The sequence below is a fragment of the Dama dama genome, chromosome 20, assembly GCF_033118175.1.
Source record: "Dama dama isolate Ldn47 chromosome 20, ASM3311817v1, whole genome shotgun sequence".
NCBI lineage: Eukaryota > Metazoa > Chordata > Mammalia > Artiodactyla > Cervidae > Dama > Dama dama.
Window position 1 is genome coordinate 11,227,049 of NC_083700.1, and position 16,755 is coordinate 11,243,803.

The 16,755-nt window shown below is 50.8% G+C and overlaps 1 protein-coding gene across 1 annotated transcript; it reads right to left on the reverse strand.

The window, feature by feature from the left end:
- Positions 1-1,473: 1,473 nt before the first annotated feature.
- On the reverse strand, positions 1,474-5,367 carry KCNJ9 (potassium inwardly rectifying channel subfamily J member 9). The gene is made up of 2 exons (XM_061119807.1): positions 4,518-5,367; positions 1,474-1,841 (listed from the first exon to the last, which is right to left on the reverse strand). The coding sequence occupies exons 1-2, from the start codon at positions 5,365-5,367 to the stop codon at positions 1,474-1,476; spliced, it is 1,218 nt and encodes a 405-aa protein (XP_060975790.1).
- Between the last annotated feature and the right edge of the window lie 11,388 nt (positions 5,368-16,755).

Here is a 16,755-nt window from a genome sequence, read left to right on the forward strand (position 1 = left end):
CACAATTCTCCACCTGTTATATTTCAGTCTCCTTCCCAAGGATCCTCAACTACTCCTCAGCTTGATGCCCACTTCCTGACAGAACCCCTCAGTCTGCTTGGGGAAGGGCTTCTCAAAGCATGGTCCCTGTTCTGGCATCAGGACCCGGGATGCGTTAGAAATGCAGAGTTTTAGTCTCTACCCCAGTCTGAAACTCCGGGAGTGGGGTTCAACCATCTGTGTCCCTGAGCCCTCCAGGTTGGCCCCGATGCCCACCCAAGTTCACAACTGCTGGCTCAGGTCACCCTCCAGGTCTGACTCAGTCCTCGGCTTTCTGATCACCGAGCCTGCCCACCCTTACTCAGAGAGATCGCCCAGGTTCTTGGTTTGAAACAGTTGCCAAAGGCATATGTCTCTGTCTTTCCCACATGCCTGCACTGTATTCCCGGAATAGGAATCGGATCTCTGACCATCCTCCCCACACATGCCCGGGTCAGTGCTCCGGACCCAGCTGGCACCCAGTAGCCACGTGAATGACTCCCTCTCACTGTACCCCAAGACTGACTCTGGTTTCCTGCGGGCCCCGGGTCCCAGCTCTAGTGAACTCACGAGCTCCATGCCTCCCCTGGTTCCTCCCTTCACAGCCCTGCTCTCCCCTCCCGCCTCTGCAGGGGCACTTGTGAGAGCTCACTCTGCTATTAGAAGGCGGTCGGCCCCACTTTGCCTTTCCCAGGCCCAGCCCCAGGGCCCCAGGGCCCCAGGGCCCCATCTCTGGCATCTTACCTACAGTTGGTTTCCCTGCATCGTGGACGAGCTCATTCTCACCCTACTGAGCTGCCCCCACAGCCTTTCAGCCTCCCTCCCAGCCTGTCACGGTGGTGCGGGTGGAGGCGGGAGGACAGCCTCTTCCTCTCTGCCTGCCTCCTTCCAGCCTTCTCTTCCCTGGGTCAGCTTGGGCTGCTGTGTCCAATGAGACAGATGCGCCAGACTCGGAGAGGCTGGCTGAGGAGAAGAGTGGGGACTAAAATCCAGCCCACATCTGCTCCCCAAACCATGCACCCTGGTTTAGGGTGGTGTCAGTCTAAAGGAAAAGGGTGCCTTTTTAGAATTTGCACAAAGATGCTCTGTGAGTTAGCAGCAGCCCTGACCGCACCACCAGCCTGTCGGCCCACTTATCTATCCACCGGCTCTCTCTCTCTGCTAGCACCTTCTCATCCAGCTCACACAGGCCCATCCTTCTGTCCATCCATCCACCCATGAACAGACAGGAAGGTCAAACACAGACAGGCTGGGTAAGTTCACCCATCCCCACCCTTCATTCTCCTGAAGTCAGGATCTCTGCCATCCCAGTTGGATCCCAGACCTGAGATTCTGAGGCGGCTCTCCAGCTTTGGTGCATTCATAAGGACCTTGCCGGACTCCTTCTCCACCTGCGATACTCAGCTCCCCAGGTACCTGTGTCTGGCCCTGCCACAGGGGTCTGGAGGAATCTGGTCATACCTTGGACTCACTCTCTGGGGGTGGCAGGCAGCCATTCTGCTCTTTGTCAACCCCAGCCCCTTCGCCCGACCCCTCTCCCGCCTCCTCTCCAGCCCCCTCTCCTGCCCCTTCTCCAGCCCCCTCCTCCTCCACCTTCTCGTCCAGCCGGCTGGGGATGGACCAGTAGAGATGGGCATCCAGTCGGGCCGCGGCCTCGGCCAGCTCCCGGGCGCTGCAGGAAGGTGTGGGCACCTCAAAGGTCTCGTGGAAGCTGGCATAGTCTACTTCGTAGAAGCCATCCTCCAGGGTCAGCACTGAGGTGAAGCGGTGGCCCCATAGCACCTCATCCACCAGGTAGGAGCTCCGAGCTTGGCATGTCATTCCTGCAGGGAGGGGCATAGGTCAAGGAGATCCCAGCTCCAGCCTTACCTCTCCTGTATCATTCCACAACCCTATTCCTAAAACTCTTCCCTGTAGCCCTCCTAAAGGGCCCGCAACCCCCTTTAGTCCAGTCTACTTTCTCTTTCTTCTCAATTCTTGTACTCCCCCCCTCCCCGCTTCATCTCTGGCCCGCATTCTCCCTTCCCCTCCATCGGAGATGCCAATCAGAGAAGCTTAGCCTTGAGACTGACCTTGGGGATCATCTAGTCCAACTTGCCTCTCCATACAGGGTACCCCACTGGAGCATCCCCAATAATGTGCATTTAGCTTGCACTTGATTACCTCCTAGGATTAAGACCTCACCACCTCACAAGGAATCCCCTCTTTTGTGTAATAGCTCTAATTTTTGAGTTGTTCTTTATACAGAGCCCAAATCAGCTTCCCTTAGTTTCATTCCTCTGCTTTATGACACCCCTTCAAGTAACTGGAAGCAGGAGTCTCAGGTTTCATGTCTTCTCTCTTTCAGACTGAATATCTGTCTCCCTTCACCATTCCTGTGACCTGGCTTCCAAAAATTTTACTTTCTTGACTGCAAACCAGAATGGCCAAGAAGGATGCTTTAAGCACTTTGAGTGTGATAAATACTCCAACTGTGGCCTGCTGCATGCATAAGAGAGGGCTCACTGCCTCTCCTTCTGCCCATGATTCTATAGCTAATAGGGCCCAAGATTACATTATATAAACATTTTGGGAAGCTGTGTCACATTGCCTGTGGCCAACTAAAACCCCCAGTTCTTTTTTCACCAGAGCTCTTCCATGCTGTGCTTACATAAGTGATTTTTTTAAAGCCTAAATCTAGAACTTTATATTTATTCCTTTTAAATGTCATCTTGTTGGGTTTTTGGCTCATTATTCTTGCTTTTCAGAAGCATTTTGGATGCTGACTGTCTCACCCAAAATATTACCATCCTTTCCAACCTTGTCTCCCTAGAAAATTCCGACAAGCTCCCCTCCCTCTCTCCTCCCCCTCCCCTGTACTCCTTGCCATGGCCGTGTGGCCTGTTTTCCCCGTGGGGTGGGCACAGCCACTGCGGCAAATGCTTCTCCTTCTACTCGGGGTCTCTCACACCCCCCTCAGTTCATATCTACCTTCGAACAAAGGGGAACAGAAGAGTGAACATTAGCTGACCAGAGACTGGCTCTTAACACTGAAAGCCCTGCCTTGAGCCGGTCCGGGGACATTGGTATTCTCTGTTGCTTTGGCTGGCATAGGAAATGTCCAGGAGAGGAGGGGAAGAGGAAGCAAAAGTGACCCTGGAGAGAGGGGGTTCGAGGAAGAGGGTGAGGGGCTGTCGGCACATGAGAAGAGCGTTGGGCAGGGATTTCCCAGGTACCAGCAAGAGTGCCAGCTGGTGAGATGAGAGGAAAGGAAGCAGGGTGAGTGGGGGGAGGGAGAGGAATGGGGGTGGGGGTACGGTGTGGGGGAAGGAGTGAGGAAGACTGAGGCAGACAGTGGTACAGGCTCAGGGTGAAGCGTGTTTGCTGGCACCAACCTAGGATAAGCCAGCAGGGGCCAACACAGGCAGGAGCCACAGGGCCACCTGCTGGGCCTTTGGTTATCCACTTGCAATCTTCTCCTCCCATTTCTATCCCCATTAAAAAAAAAAAAAAAAAAATGTTTTGGGCCCCACCAAAGCATACAGGATCTTAGTTCCCAGACCAGGGATCGAGCCCCCACCTCCTGCATTGGCAGCTCAGAGTCTTAACTGCCGAACTGCCAGGGAAGTACCCTTTCCCTCTTCTAGATCTCAAGTATCAAAGGACTCATTTGCTGGTCCTGCTACACTGCTCTTGTCCTACCTGCTCCCAAACGTTTCACTGTGTAGGCCTGAGTTGAAAGTTCTGACATTACAGGTACATTGCCAATTCCTTCTGGAAAGGGGCTCGAAATGTTCAGGTCATCTGTTTTCTTTGTCAGTGGAGACTGAGTCTTTTGATGGATTGGGAAACCCAGGTAGAGCTGCGAGCAGCTATCAACCTCTCCTTAAGGTCCAGAGTAGGAATAACTCAGGTCATGGAAAACCTTCACCATCAAATTCGAGAAGCCTGGACCTCTCAGTATTGAGAAAGATCACAAACCTAAATCTCCCTTCCTACTCTGCACCCTAAACACTGAAGCCAGACTGCCCGCGTCCACTGCTTACTTAGCCTGGGACTGTGGACAACTTAACTTCTCCCTGGGGCATCCTGCTCCCTGAAAAATGAGCACAAAAATGAGAACCTCAGCGGGCTCCTTCATGGGGCTTGGATTAAATGAGCTCAGAGGGGTAAAGTGCTTTGGAACCGTGCAGGGCGCAGAGTAAGCACTAGCTTGGCTACTGTCTTTACTCTCCGCTATCCCCCTGTTTGCACCTCTCAGCCAGGGCCCCTTGACAGGGCTACTTCGGAGAATTCCTGCTTTTTCTCGGCTCTCGGGGATCACTGTTCACACACCTCTCCCAACCCAGGTCCCAAATCTCACCTCAGCCTCTCTCGTCCTCTACCAGCCTCTCCATCCACTCTCCACCGGTCCCTCCATCCCTCCTCGCCCCCTGCTTAGTCCGCCCTGGCTCCTCTCGGTCCAGTTCCCCGCCCACCCGCTCCCCTCCCCTGCTCCTCCTCCTCGGGTCCGCGCGCACCCGTGGCTTCCACCATGCCCTCGAGGATGACCACGATCTCGAAGTCGTCCCTCTCGAGGGCGCGGCGCGACGCCTCCCAGAAGGGACTGGCGGCGTCGATCTCGTGGCTGATGACGAGAGGCGAGACGAGGAAGAGGCGGTCGTCGCCCGTGTCGAAGCCCACGCTGAGGTCGGTCTGGTGCAGCGGGATGAACTCGCCCTCCAGCGTCTGGCGCGAGCGGATGAGCTTGGCGCGGATGGAGGCCTCGACGATGTGCGATGACCGCAGGTCGCCCACCCGGAACATGAGGCAGAGGCGCCCGTCGCGCAGCGACACCACGGCGTGCGAGGAGAAGACGAGCGTGGCGGCGCGCTTGTTGGGCTGCGAGATCTTCACGAACATGCAGCCCACCATGAAGGCGTTCACCATGGAGCCCAGGATGGCCTGCAGCAGCAGCAGCACGATGCCCTCGGGGCACTGGTCGGTGATGACGCGGTGCCCGTAGCCGATGGTGGTCTCCGTCTCGATGGAGAAGAGGAAGGCGGCCACGAAGCCGTTGAGGTTGTTGACGCACGGGGTCCACGCCGTGTCCTCCAGGTGCTCCAGGTCGCCGCGGCCGTAGGCGATCAGCCACCAGATGGCGCCGAAGAAGAGCCAGGTGAGCGCGTAGGCCAGCACGAAGAAGAGCAGGCTCAGGCGCCACTGCAGGTCCACGAGCGTGGTGAACAGGTCGGTCAGGTAGCGGTAGGTCTCGCGCACGTTGCCGTGCTGCACGTTGCAGCGCCCGTCCTTTTCCACGTAGCGCTGGCGGCCGCGGCGCCGCGGCGGCTCCTCCGGGCCCGGCGAGAAGGCGGCGTTCTCCTGCGCCATGGCCGCGGCCGCGGGCTGCGAGGTCACGGCCCGGGCGGCGGCGCGGGGCCTGGAGGGGCTGAGAGGTGGGCCGTATTAGCCGACCCCGCCGGAGAGACCGAGACGTCCGGGCCCGCGCGCAGGGGCCGGGGGCGCCCTGTGCGAGCCCCTTGCTGCCTCTTAGCCATGGCTGGCCGCATCGGTAGAATGGGAACGATCGATACACACAGCCCTCGCTGGCCCCACCCGCAGCTCACAAATTCGTGAGGATCCAGTGGGATAGGGTGTATGAACTGGATCGCACTCTGCGTGACTGATTAGAGGGAAAGGGTGAGGCGTGGTAACAGAGATCTTGGTCCCACCGCCTCTAACTGGGCTGTATAGCACCTCACGGCCACCCCCAGGCAAAAGGCCCTGGGCAAGGAGGGAGTTTCCTGAGATCTGTACACTGTGAGCTTCTTGAAAGCAGGTGGTTCATCTTCCTCCCCAGTGCAGAGCCTTCCCTGCCCAAAGGGCTCCCACTTCCACCCCACCCAGGCTAAAGTCAGGCAGTCCCCTTATCCCTGATCTCCGCCTTCAGCCTGGCAGCTAACCAGGTTCTTTTACCATTCACCAGGAGACAGACCCAGAAAGTCTTGCCCATTCCTCCCTCCTTGGACCTTGCTTACTCTACCCACCGCCCCTCCCCGCACATCCTCTTCCTCTCAAGAAGCTTACAAAGGAGAAATGAAAGTGGTGGAAAGCGAGTGAAAGATCTCCAGTGGGCAAAGGTTGAACATTCCCACCTTAGGAAATTCCCACTGAGAATTCTCCCTGAGGACTGACGCTGGTCATTGCAGCTGTAGTGTTAGCCCCATTTCCCCTGGGTTATTTCCACAGTGGAGACAGCCTGCAAATGGGCAGGAGGGTCGGAGGGTGTGAGATCAACACGGACAGCCGGGGTAAAAGAAGCACAAAGTTCATCAAGGTTAGGCTTGTAAGCCTCTAGCAACCTGCTCTTGATGAGCCATTAACTCAGATAAGTGATCGAAGCACCCACATTTACCTCTCTCCTCCCTTCAGTTCTCTCCCCACCCCAGCCTCCCACCTCCCTCTACTATCCTCACAACAGCCCCCCTCCATATGTCCCAGATCTCACATTCCAAGAGAAGCCTACCTGATTTTGCTTTAAATTCTTCCCTGTGAGCAGCTCTCTGGACTGCAATCTGCCCTGAGAGAGAGAGACCCAGAGCCCTTCCATAGCCATCTAGGGACCTCTAAGAGGTATGACCCATATGAGGAAAGGTTAAGAATAAAGATTCAAGGCTTTTCAACCTTCCCTTCTTCCTGGGAATCATCCTTTTCTCCCACTCCAAGGAATCCTGGACTGGTTGTAGTAGAGTGGTGGACGGGAAGAGTGTGACATAAGGACCACAGATGGTCTGGACATTTGACCAGGTCCTGGGGAGAAACTGCCTGGGTATGTAACTCCAAAGCCAGCACTCTTGAATTTAAGTTCTGGAATGAAGTGTTCTGTAGATCGTTGGAGGTTGTGGGTGTGTGTGGGTTTATATGTGGTTTGTGTGTGTTGCTGGGGTAGAGGGCAGGAGGGAAAACCAAAACAAGATGGCTTGGAGCTTGGGGGCATCCCCTATATTTATTTTTCAGGAGGAATCGGGGACACGTCCAGGAGTCCCAGTGCAATGGCAGGTTAGGGTCTTCCCCTCCCCCAGTGGTGAGTGTCCCTTTCTCTCCCTGCAGCCCAGGAGATCCTTGAGAAGTGATCTCCAAGCACTGATTGGCTTAGAGATCACAGGTCCTGCAGAAAAGTACCTGAGCCCACTTATTCCAGCTTCCGTCCAGGTGGGCTTTCAGATGTTCTCTCAAGGTCTTAGGTCATCTGACCCCCAATCTGCTTGCTTAGGCAGATTTCTCTGCCCAGGTGTGAGAAAGAAACCCCAGAGTCTGATAGTCCCCAGAACTCTCTCACCCTCCATTGCCTTGGGGATCTAGATGAGCCTCACTTTGATTGTGTTCTGTCTCCTATCTTCCTTAAGTGGGGGCTGCATTTTTCTCAATGGGGCAGGAAAGGTGTGAAATGATTGCCTCCATCCCAGGAGCAAAGACTCAATTTCTGCAGCTTCCCTCCGAAGAAGAGTCCTGTTCCTCCTTATTTAATGTGCATGCTATGTCCCCTTTTCAGAAGACCCCAGTGCTGCATTCTGCTGAATTTCCCTTTCTCCCACTTGAGAGTGCTGGCCTGCAAGGGGGCTTATTTTTTGGAAGGGGATCTGATGAAAACTCCCTCAGGAACCAGCTTTTCCCAAATCCCCACTTGCCTTGGAAATAGGGGCCCAAACCCAAGTCCCCCGCAACTCAACTCACAGCGTATGGAGAGGAGAGTAGCCGGCAGCAGAGACCCCTGGGGGGTAGCGTCCATGCCCCTGACACCGCCTCCCCTTCACCCCAAGCACCCTTGGAGGGTGGGAGCCGCAAGCACTGCTGTTTCTCCTAAATGTAGCGGCAGCTCTGACTAGGACTTGCTATCTGTGTCATCCCCACTTCCCAGGCTCCCCTGCTCCTCTCCTGTTTCCACAGCAACCAGTCTGGCGACAGCTCTAGAGCATCCCCCTCCCCTCCCCAGTCCTGGGTACCACTAGAGGCTGATCCACACGCCATAGCTATTTTTAACCAAAGTCCCTCCTCCTGGACAACTCAATGCTCGCCTCCTCACCCCCCAGAAAAAAAAAAAAGAAGAAGAAGAAAAGCTGGCATGCTGGCTCTTTCCTAAGAAGCTCCTTGCTCTGAGAAAATACAAGCCCTGATGTGTTTGGGAATTAGGCATTTCGTTTCCTGGGGATTTACCTCCAGTCGGACTTCTGGGTGCTGGAAGGTTTGAAGTTCCTGGAATGGCCTGGCAAGATGGAAAAGGCGGTGCTGAGTAATATGATTTCATGAGGCAGTTTCCTGGGTTCAAGTCAGGCTCTTGGTCAGGCCCCCCATCACAGTCTTCATTTTTGGAGAGGCCACTCTGATCCAGAAGTCGGTAGTCAGAAAGAAAGGAGATCCACCCAAGGAAGGGAGGTAGGGTCAGGGGTTCTAACCTTTGTCACTGATTTGTGATGTGACCCACAGGAATCATTTCAGTCAGCCACCGTTGTTCCATCTTTCACGGGACATGGATATGTATAAATAGCCTTTCCACCTACTTCACAGGGTGTACAGATTGAATGAGGCAATGTAAATAGAAGGGCTTTGAAGTATAGTTTGTTAACAGTGAAAGCTCTAGAAACAGCCCAGATGTCCAACAGAAAAGGCTAGGTTAGGGCTTAGTAACTCTTCATTCAACAAACTTTTATGGAGCCCAAGTGCCAGGTAATGGGCTGGCTGGGAGCAGTTACAGAAATAAGTCCCTGCCCACCAGGAGCATACGGTTGCTTGGGAGAAAGACACATAAGCACAGAATACTGACACCACTACCAAGGATTCTTTGAGTCTCAGCTCTGAGCGAGACACACCTCGTTTAAAACCCTGGGTGATACCCTGTGAGATAAGTACTATTTTCTCTATTTATGGATGAGAGAACTAAAACTGAGAAAGATTAAATGGTTTACTGAATGTCACAGAATTGGATATTTGCAGAGATGGGGTCACACTCACACATCTGTGTCACATCCCAACGCTCCACTCCCTTGGTAATGCAACATCTATGGCAAAGCAATATAAGCAGTTACTGTGTTCATATATGTAAACATGTGTGTAGGCAGCCTGTGACATAAAACCAGAACAAGAAAGTATTCTCTTTTTTTTGGCCACCAACTCAGCTTGTGGGATCCTAGTTCCCTGTGCTGGGCTGAGTCGCTCAGTCATGTCCGACTCTTTGCAACCCCATGGACTGTAGCCTGCCAGGCTTCTCTGTTCATGGGGATTCTCCAGGCAAGAATACTGGAGTGGGTTGCCATGCCCTCCTCCAGATCTTCCCAACCCAGGGATTGAACCCAGGTCTCCCGCATTGCAGGCAGATTGTTTACCGTCTGAACCACCAGGGAAGCCCCACTAGGGATCAAATCTGTGCCCTGGGCACTGGAAGTGTGGAGTCCTAACCACTGGACCAAAAGGGAATCCCAAAAGTATTCTTATTCATTGATCATAACTGTAAAGACATAGCTTTAGGAGCACTGATAAAAAAAAAAATCAGGAAAAAAATTGGAGGAATGGAAATACTTGAATGTTCACTTTCCCCAGGGAAATAATTAAAAGCACAGAGCGGTGGGCAAATGCCAAATGTTGCTGTTATCAGTATTATTATAGCCTAGGTGTTGATCAATTCTCCAGCTACCTTAAAGTTGCAACAGTGAGTTAAATTATTCTCTTTTTTTTGGCCACCAACTCCCAGCTAAAGGAGTAGGAAGATGTAGAAATGGATACTGGCCAGTTAGACGTTCCTGAAGTGGCTTGGCAAGGTGGAAAAGAGAGTGCTAAATAATGCAGTCTCAGGAGGCAGAGTACTGGATTCAGGTCCCCATTCTGTCCCTTAGGAGCTGGGTCACTTTGAGCAAGTTACCTAACCTCTCTGAACAGTTTCTTCATCTAAGAACTGAGAAGAGCTGTGTTACTCATCTCTGGGGAGGTTGTCGTGAGTATTACATGAGGCGGTGACTGGCATGTGGTAAGTACTCAATGCGCGTGTGTGTGCTAGGATGCCTCAGTCATGTCTGACTCTTTGTCAGCTCCTCTGTGCATGGGATGCTCCACGGAGTTGGTTGCCATGCCCTCCTCCAGGGGATCTTCCTGACCCAGAGAAAAACCTGCGCCTTTTATGTCTCCTGCATTGGCAGGCAGGTTCTTTACCACTGAATTGCTCAGTCGTGTCTGATTCGTTGTGACCCCATGAACTGCAGCCTGCCAGGCTCCTCTGTCCATGGGATTCTCCAGGCAAGAATATTGGAGTGGGTTGCCATGCCCTCCTCCATGGGATCTTCCTGACCCGGGGATCAAACCCGGGTCTCCTGCACTGTAGGCAGACTCCTTACCGGCTGAGCCACGAGGGAAGTCTTTACCACTCACGCCACCTGGAAGATGTTAGCTATGGTCTTCCTTCTGCTCCTCATGACCCTCCGCCCAGGCATCTCCTGAAATCCCCGCCCGCCCAGTGCCACCTTCTCCGGTTCTAGTGCCACCTAGTGAGACCTGCAGGGGGCACTCCTGGTACACTGCCCTCCTCTCCTAGCCCACTCGCCTGTGTTTCTTGTTCTAAGAGGAAATATCGAGTTTTCAGCCTGAGATTGGCATCAGGAGGGCAGCTAAAGCCCCCGTCAGCATCCCTGTCTCTTGGGCCTAGCCCTGTCACCTGAGCCTTGGGCCTGCTAGCCTGCCCTTCTCTGTCCTGCCAAACAGCCACTCACGTTGGTTCCACTGTGCCAGGAGCTCAGGGAGAAGAAACCAGACTCCTGAGCAAGAACGTGTTTGCACAAGACGGGCCCCGTTTCCTGGAGGGGGAGATGGTGGGGCTGACAGGGCCCCCAGAAGCTGTGTCAGCCAGCCCCCTGCCTCAGTCTGGGCTGCCTGAGCATAGCCTTGCTGACACAGGAGAAGCCCACAACCCCCAGCCCTGCTTTGCAGGTCCTTCTGGTCCTGGATTTTACCTGGTATCTAACCTCAACTCTTTGTTTATCATTGAACTTGAACAGAGCGAGGGAAAAAAACATTTTCTCAGGTACCAGGAGGCAGAAACATAGGCAAGATCCCAGCTCTCAGTATTATGGGATGAAGAAAACAACTTTACAAGGAACCAATTAAATATGTCAGTATAGTGTGATGATGGGAGATTGGGTTTGGAACTGGAAAATATTGAGGGCAGGAGGGTCACAGCTGGGGCCACGTTGCTGGTCTATAAAGAACCTTAGTACAAAATCACAAAAAGGAACCCTCTCTGGGCAGATGTACTCCTTATGGCATGTAACAAGTGGTACTTTGGGGTTAAAAGAATAAAAACGGGAGTCCCTCCAGGAAACACTGCTCTGAGCTATGATGCAACAAAAGGCAAACTGAATGCTGGTCCTCAGTTTGCCCCCTCAGCAGGTGCCTTTGTGCAGTCCACAGACTGTGCAACTGTATGTGGCAGCCTTGGGATCAACCAATCTGGGAAGGTTTCCTTGAGCAATATCATGAAACTTCTTGGGTAAAAGGCTGAAAGTGGGAGAAGCAGCAAGATGGAGAATACAGGAGATGGTTGAGGATATGAGCTTAATGGAGCAAGGAGGCCAATCAGATAGATTATAACAATTTCTATAAATTGAAGGGAGATGAGGCCCTAGAAAATTCAGAGGTGAGGGAGCACATGTTTGCTGGAGTGCATGTGGCTGGAGATTTAGAGTGAAGTGGGGCGAAGTGGAGCACAGATCCAAGCAGATGGAGCTGCAGTGGGCTTCTGAAGCTGAGGGCTTTGCTGTCTTCTGGCTGAGTTCAAGAGAGCAAGAGGATCAGAGCCTTCTCATACACAGGTCTATCTTGCTTTATAGGACTGGGTGGAAGTAGACCAGGATTTAAAAGTCAAGGCATTTAGAGGTAGTCCAGAATTAGTCCTCACTTTACAGGTAAGAGATGGGTCCCAAGAGAATAGACAGGACTAAGATCCGGGCTTCCTGGCTCCTGGTCCCTGGTTGTTCCTTTATTCCCTGTTGCCTCCCTCCTATTGCAGTACATTGGGTGTTAATAGAATTTCTTTCCACTGGACCAGTTAGAAAGGTCCTCATTCAAAAAAAAAAAGAAAAGTACTAGTGACAGATTTTATTTTCTTGGGCTCCGAAATCACTGAGGGTGGTGATCGTCATTCAGTTGCTCAGTCGTGTCCGATGCTTTGTGACCCCCCTGGACTGCAGCACTCCAGGCTTCCCTGTCCTTCACCATCTCCCAGAGCTGGCTCAAACTCATGTCCATTGAGTCAGTGATGCCATCCAAACATCTCATCCTGTCATCCCCTTCTACTGCCTTCAATCTTTCCCAGCATCAGGGAAATGAGTCGGTTGTTTGCATCAGGGGGCCAAAGTATTGGAGCTTCAGTTTCAGCATCAGTCCTTCTAATGACTATTCAGGATTAATTTCTTTTAGGATTGACTGGTTTGATCTCCTTGCTGTCCAAGGGACTCTCAAGAGTCTTTTCCAACACCACAGTTCAAAAGCATCAATTCTTCGGCACTCAGCCTTCTTTATGGTCCAACTCTTACTTGCATGCATGACTACCAGAAAAAACATAGCTTTGATTAGATGGACCTCTGTCGGCAAAGTAATGTCTCTGCTTTTTAATATGCTGTCTAGGTTTGTCATAGCTTTTCTTTCAAGGAGCAAGCATCTTTTAATTTCATGGCTGCAGTCATGAAATTCACCATGAAGAATTTCACCATCTACAGTGATTTTGGAGCCCAAGAAAATAAAGTCTTCCACTGTTTCCATTGTGAATGGTGATTGCATCCATGAAATTAAAAGACTCCCGCTCCTTAGTAGGAAAGCTACGACAAACCTAGACAGTGTATTAAAAAGTAGAAACATCACTTTGCCAACAAAGGTCCGTATAGTCGAAGTTATGGTTTTTCCAGTAGTCATGTATGGATGTGAGTTGGACCATAAAGAAGGCTGAGTGCTGAAGACTTTATTCTTCAAATTGTGGTGCTGTAGAGGACTCTTGAGAGTCCCTTGGACTGCAAGGAGATCAAGCCAGTCATTCCTAAAGGAAATTAATCCTGAATATTCATTGGAAGGACTGATGCTGAAGCCAAAGCTCCAATACTTTGGCCACCTGATGTGAAGAGCCAACTCATTGGAAAAGACCCTGATGTTAGGAAAGATTGAAGGCAAAAGGAGAGGGGGGGTGGCAGAGATGAGATGGTTAGATAGCATCACTGACTCAACGGACAAGAATTTGAGTAAATTCCAGGAGACAGTGGAGGACAGAAGAGCCTGGAGTGCTGCAGTCCATGGTGCTGCGCAGAGTCAAGACACAGCTAAGCGACTGACCAGCACAAGAGGAACCACCTAGTAAAGAGATTCTGGGAAGAACACTCTGGTAATGTGATTAAGCATCCTGTAACTTATGTCTTATAAATGTGAGTTTGTGCATATCTCATTTACTGAAAGGAAGTGGTATATCTAAATAATGAATCCATTCATGACTGGGGGAGAGGGGGAAGACTCAGTCTCTCTCTTGGCTTTCTCCTCTGTGGTCTGAATTATCCAGTTAGTAGGCACCCTAGTACTAATGGAAATTGTTCAGCCTTGTGGGGCCTGAACACTAAAATGCCCCTTGGCATCCTGTGGAGAGCATTGCCAACATCTGCTATTTCCAGGTGACTGTAACGTGTTGTCTGCTCTGAGCCTCTCATGCCTCCTGACCTGCAGGTTCCCTCGTCCTTCTGTCCCCTGGCTTTTCCCAGCAGGAGCCCCTCATTCTGCTGCCACTTGTGGATTCTCCTCCCCAGACAGCCTTCTCATCTCTGCTGTCCTCTGTGCTCTGAGGAAGCTCCTGCCCTATTATGGATGAGATAAAAGAGGAGATGAGGCCGAAATTGGAAGGAGTGAGTCGGAAAGAAGTCATTGAAAATAAGAAAGACAGAACTTGCCAAAGTGAGGAATGGGGTGGGGGGGAGATCCTCAAAGGAAGATGGTTCCCCAAATTGGGAAACACTGGACTTTGCAACCCTGGCAAATTTCTCATACCAACGTGTGCTCATAGTGATGAATTTAAGTTTCAACCACGCAAATTCACTCTAGCATTACCTTGAGACAAATTTTGGAGTCCAACATATGTGGATTCAAATTCCAAATCTAACATTTTCTGCTATGTTACCATAGGTGAGCTGCCAAACCTCTCTGTTTTCCCATCTCAAGTAATATGTGTATCTTGCATAGTGAACACTCACAAATATGAATTTCCTATGCCTTTACTATTGATTCCATATTGGGCTCCTAGTGACTGTTTTGAGACTTCTCTTTTGTAACAAGACAAAAATTAAAAACTGACTATGCAAAAAGCAATATACATAATAGATATCTCTATAATTATATAAAACATAAAAGAACAAAACTTCTATTTAAGTCACTATTTTAAAATGGAAAACTTAACAATGCCATTCAAGCTATCTGTGCACTTTCTACCGTCTCCACACACCTGCCATTCTAGAGCTTCTAAATGCTTTCTAACTGTCCAGTCCTGCCACACTTTGAGTTTCAGTGAATGACTTTTCTGAACTACACAGAAGTGAAGACCATTTGTAAGGAACTTCTCCAGAGACTTCTTCACCACTAGGTATCTCTTTCTGCTTCTGCTCTTTGACTCTTCCTCCCCCAACTCCTCAGAGGAGTACTCTAAGCGTCAAGCTAGTGAGTTTGGGCTATGACCTGTTAGCAAGGGCCACCAGTTTCGGGTTTTGATCCAAGGACACAGGGTGAATACAGGCTGCCTCTTCCTTTGAGACTGGAGGGAAAGGTGAAGGGCGGGTCAAGGTCCTAGGCTGCTAGGGATCTTCCTGACCATAAAAGTGGCCATGAAATGAAAAAAGAATATCCTAGAGAAATAGGCCAAAGGGAGACATGACAGAATTTAGTTGACCTGCCAATGGATGGAGCACAGGGTAAGGGTGAAGAATGAAGATGACTTCTAACTTTTTATTATGATTGACCGGGAGAAACACAGAGTAAGGACGAAAGTCATGAGAAGTGTCACACTTGGGGTGGAAGATGATGAGTTCAATTTGGTGCCTGTCCAATTAAGAGTGGAAATCCCCAGCAAGGAACTGGAATTGTGGAGGTAACCCTCTGAAGACAGCCTAAGACTAAAGACAGACATCTGGGTATAACTCAGGAAACATAGTTGGAGCCATGTAAGTGATGAAGGCTCCAGGGGCAGGACATGGAAAGAGAGCATAAGACTAAACCTTGAGTATTGGAGGCAGAAACTGTATGTTGGGATGTAGGGGCAGTGGAAGAAGATGAGACTGGAGTGGTCCAGGTCATAAGAGGCCTTCTGTTCCATGATTATGAATTTGGACTTGATTTATAGACAATGGGCAGTCATTGAAAGCTTAAATTGGGAAGTGAAACAGTCAGATTTGTGTTTCAGAGACATTGGTGTTTCTTTTTAAAAGAAGGATTTCATGATTTGAAGGATTATTAGAGTGGAGAATGACTAAAGGTAGGTGTTGGAAGGCTGCTGCAGTAATCCTGGTGAGAGGTGATGGGGTCCTGGACCACTGGCAGGATGATGAGCTAGAGAGGAAGGGAGTGGGATTTATGGGATTTAGAAAGTAGATGCAATGCTTAGATAAGGGAGGTGAAGAAAGAGTCTAGGATTGCTGCCAGGTTTCATCTTGAGTCACCTTTCTTGTTCAGGAAGAGTCTAAAATTGTTGTCAGGTTACCTCCTGACCCGCCTTTTTGCTCAGGAAGAGTCTAGGATTGCTCCCAGATTTCCTCTTGAGTCACCATTCTGCTCACCTCCAGATTAACCTCCCTAAAATTCTGCTATAGCTTTGTCTCCCCCCTGCTCAAGACACCTTCATTGCTCTCCATCGCCTTCAGAGTTGACCGTGAATGGGCACAGCTCTATATTTGGTCCAGATCTTCCCCCACCAGAATCACTATACCTGGGGTGCTTACCTTCAGCCCAGTACAACCCCCTCCGCCCCCGCACCCCCCACCATGGGGGCTGTTTGAATGGACATTTATCCATTACAGGGTGTTTAGAAGGTTGCACTAAGCTAAAATTTCAAGTTTCTTTCCTTTTCTCCCCCCAAGATGTATATCAACTCAATATGATAATACTGTTTACTGATTAGTAGTTAAATATCTATAATGTATAGAAATGGGGAAATAAATGATTTCTTTCTTAATACATGCCAAGAATGCAAGATTGTGGAGAAAAACCTCTCAAAACATGGATTCAGATAATCAAATAAGTCCTTTGTGATGATAAGGTTGAGAACCACCACTCTATATTCCAGTCCAAGATGGACCACTTTGCTGCTGTTTCTTTCCCAAGCCTACTTGTATTTTCCTGTCCTGCCAGAACTGTGTGAATGCAGTTGTCTCTGCGTTAAATTCCCTCCCCATCATCTCCTAGTACCTGAATCCTCTGCATTCTTTAGGGACCTTATCGGAAGTCTGTCCTCCCACCCAAGACCTCCTAAGTAGAGTGCTCTTCCCCTTTCTGCAGCCTCCAGCACCTCCCAGGCACTAGGGCTGCGTGTTCTGTCTTCTCTCAAACCAAGGCACTGCAGGTGGGAATGATGTCCGAGCATTTCGCAGCGCTTAGAAAACCGCAAACAGCGTGGAAATGGTGCCGAGGGATATAGCCGGGTAGACCCCGGAGCCCGCCCCTTCGGCGCTGCCTGTCGGGCCACTGGGCGGGTGCTGAATTCATTTCCACCTCATTAACTCG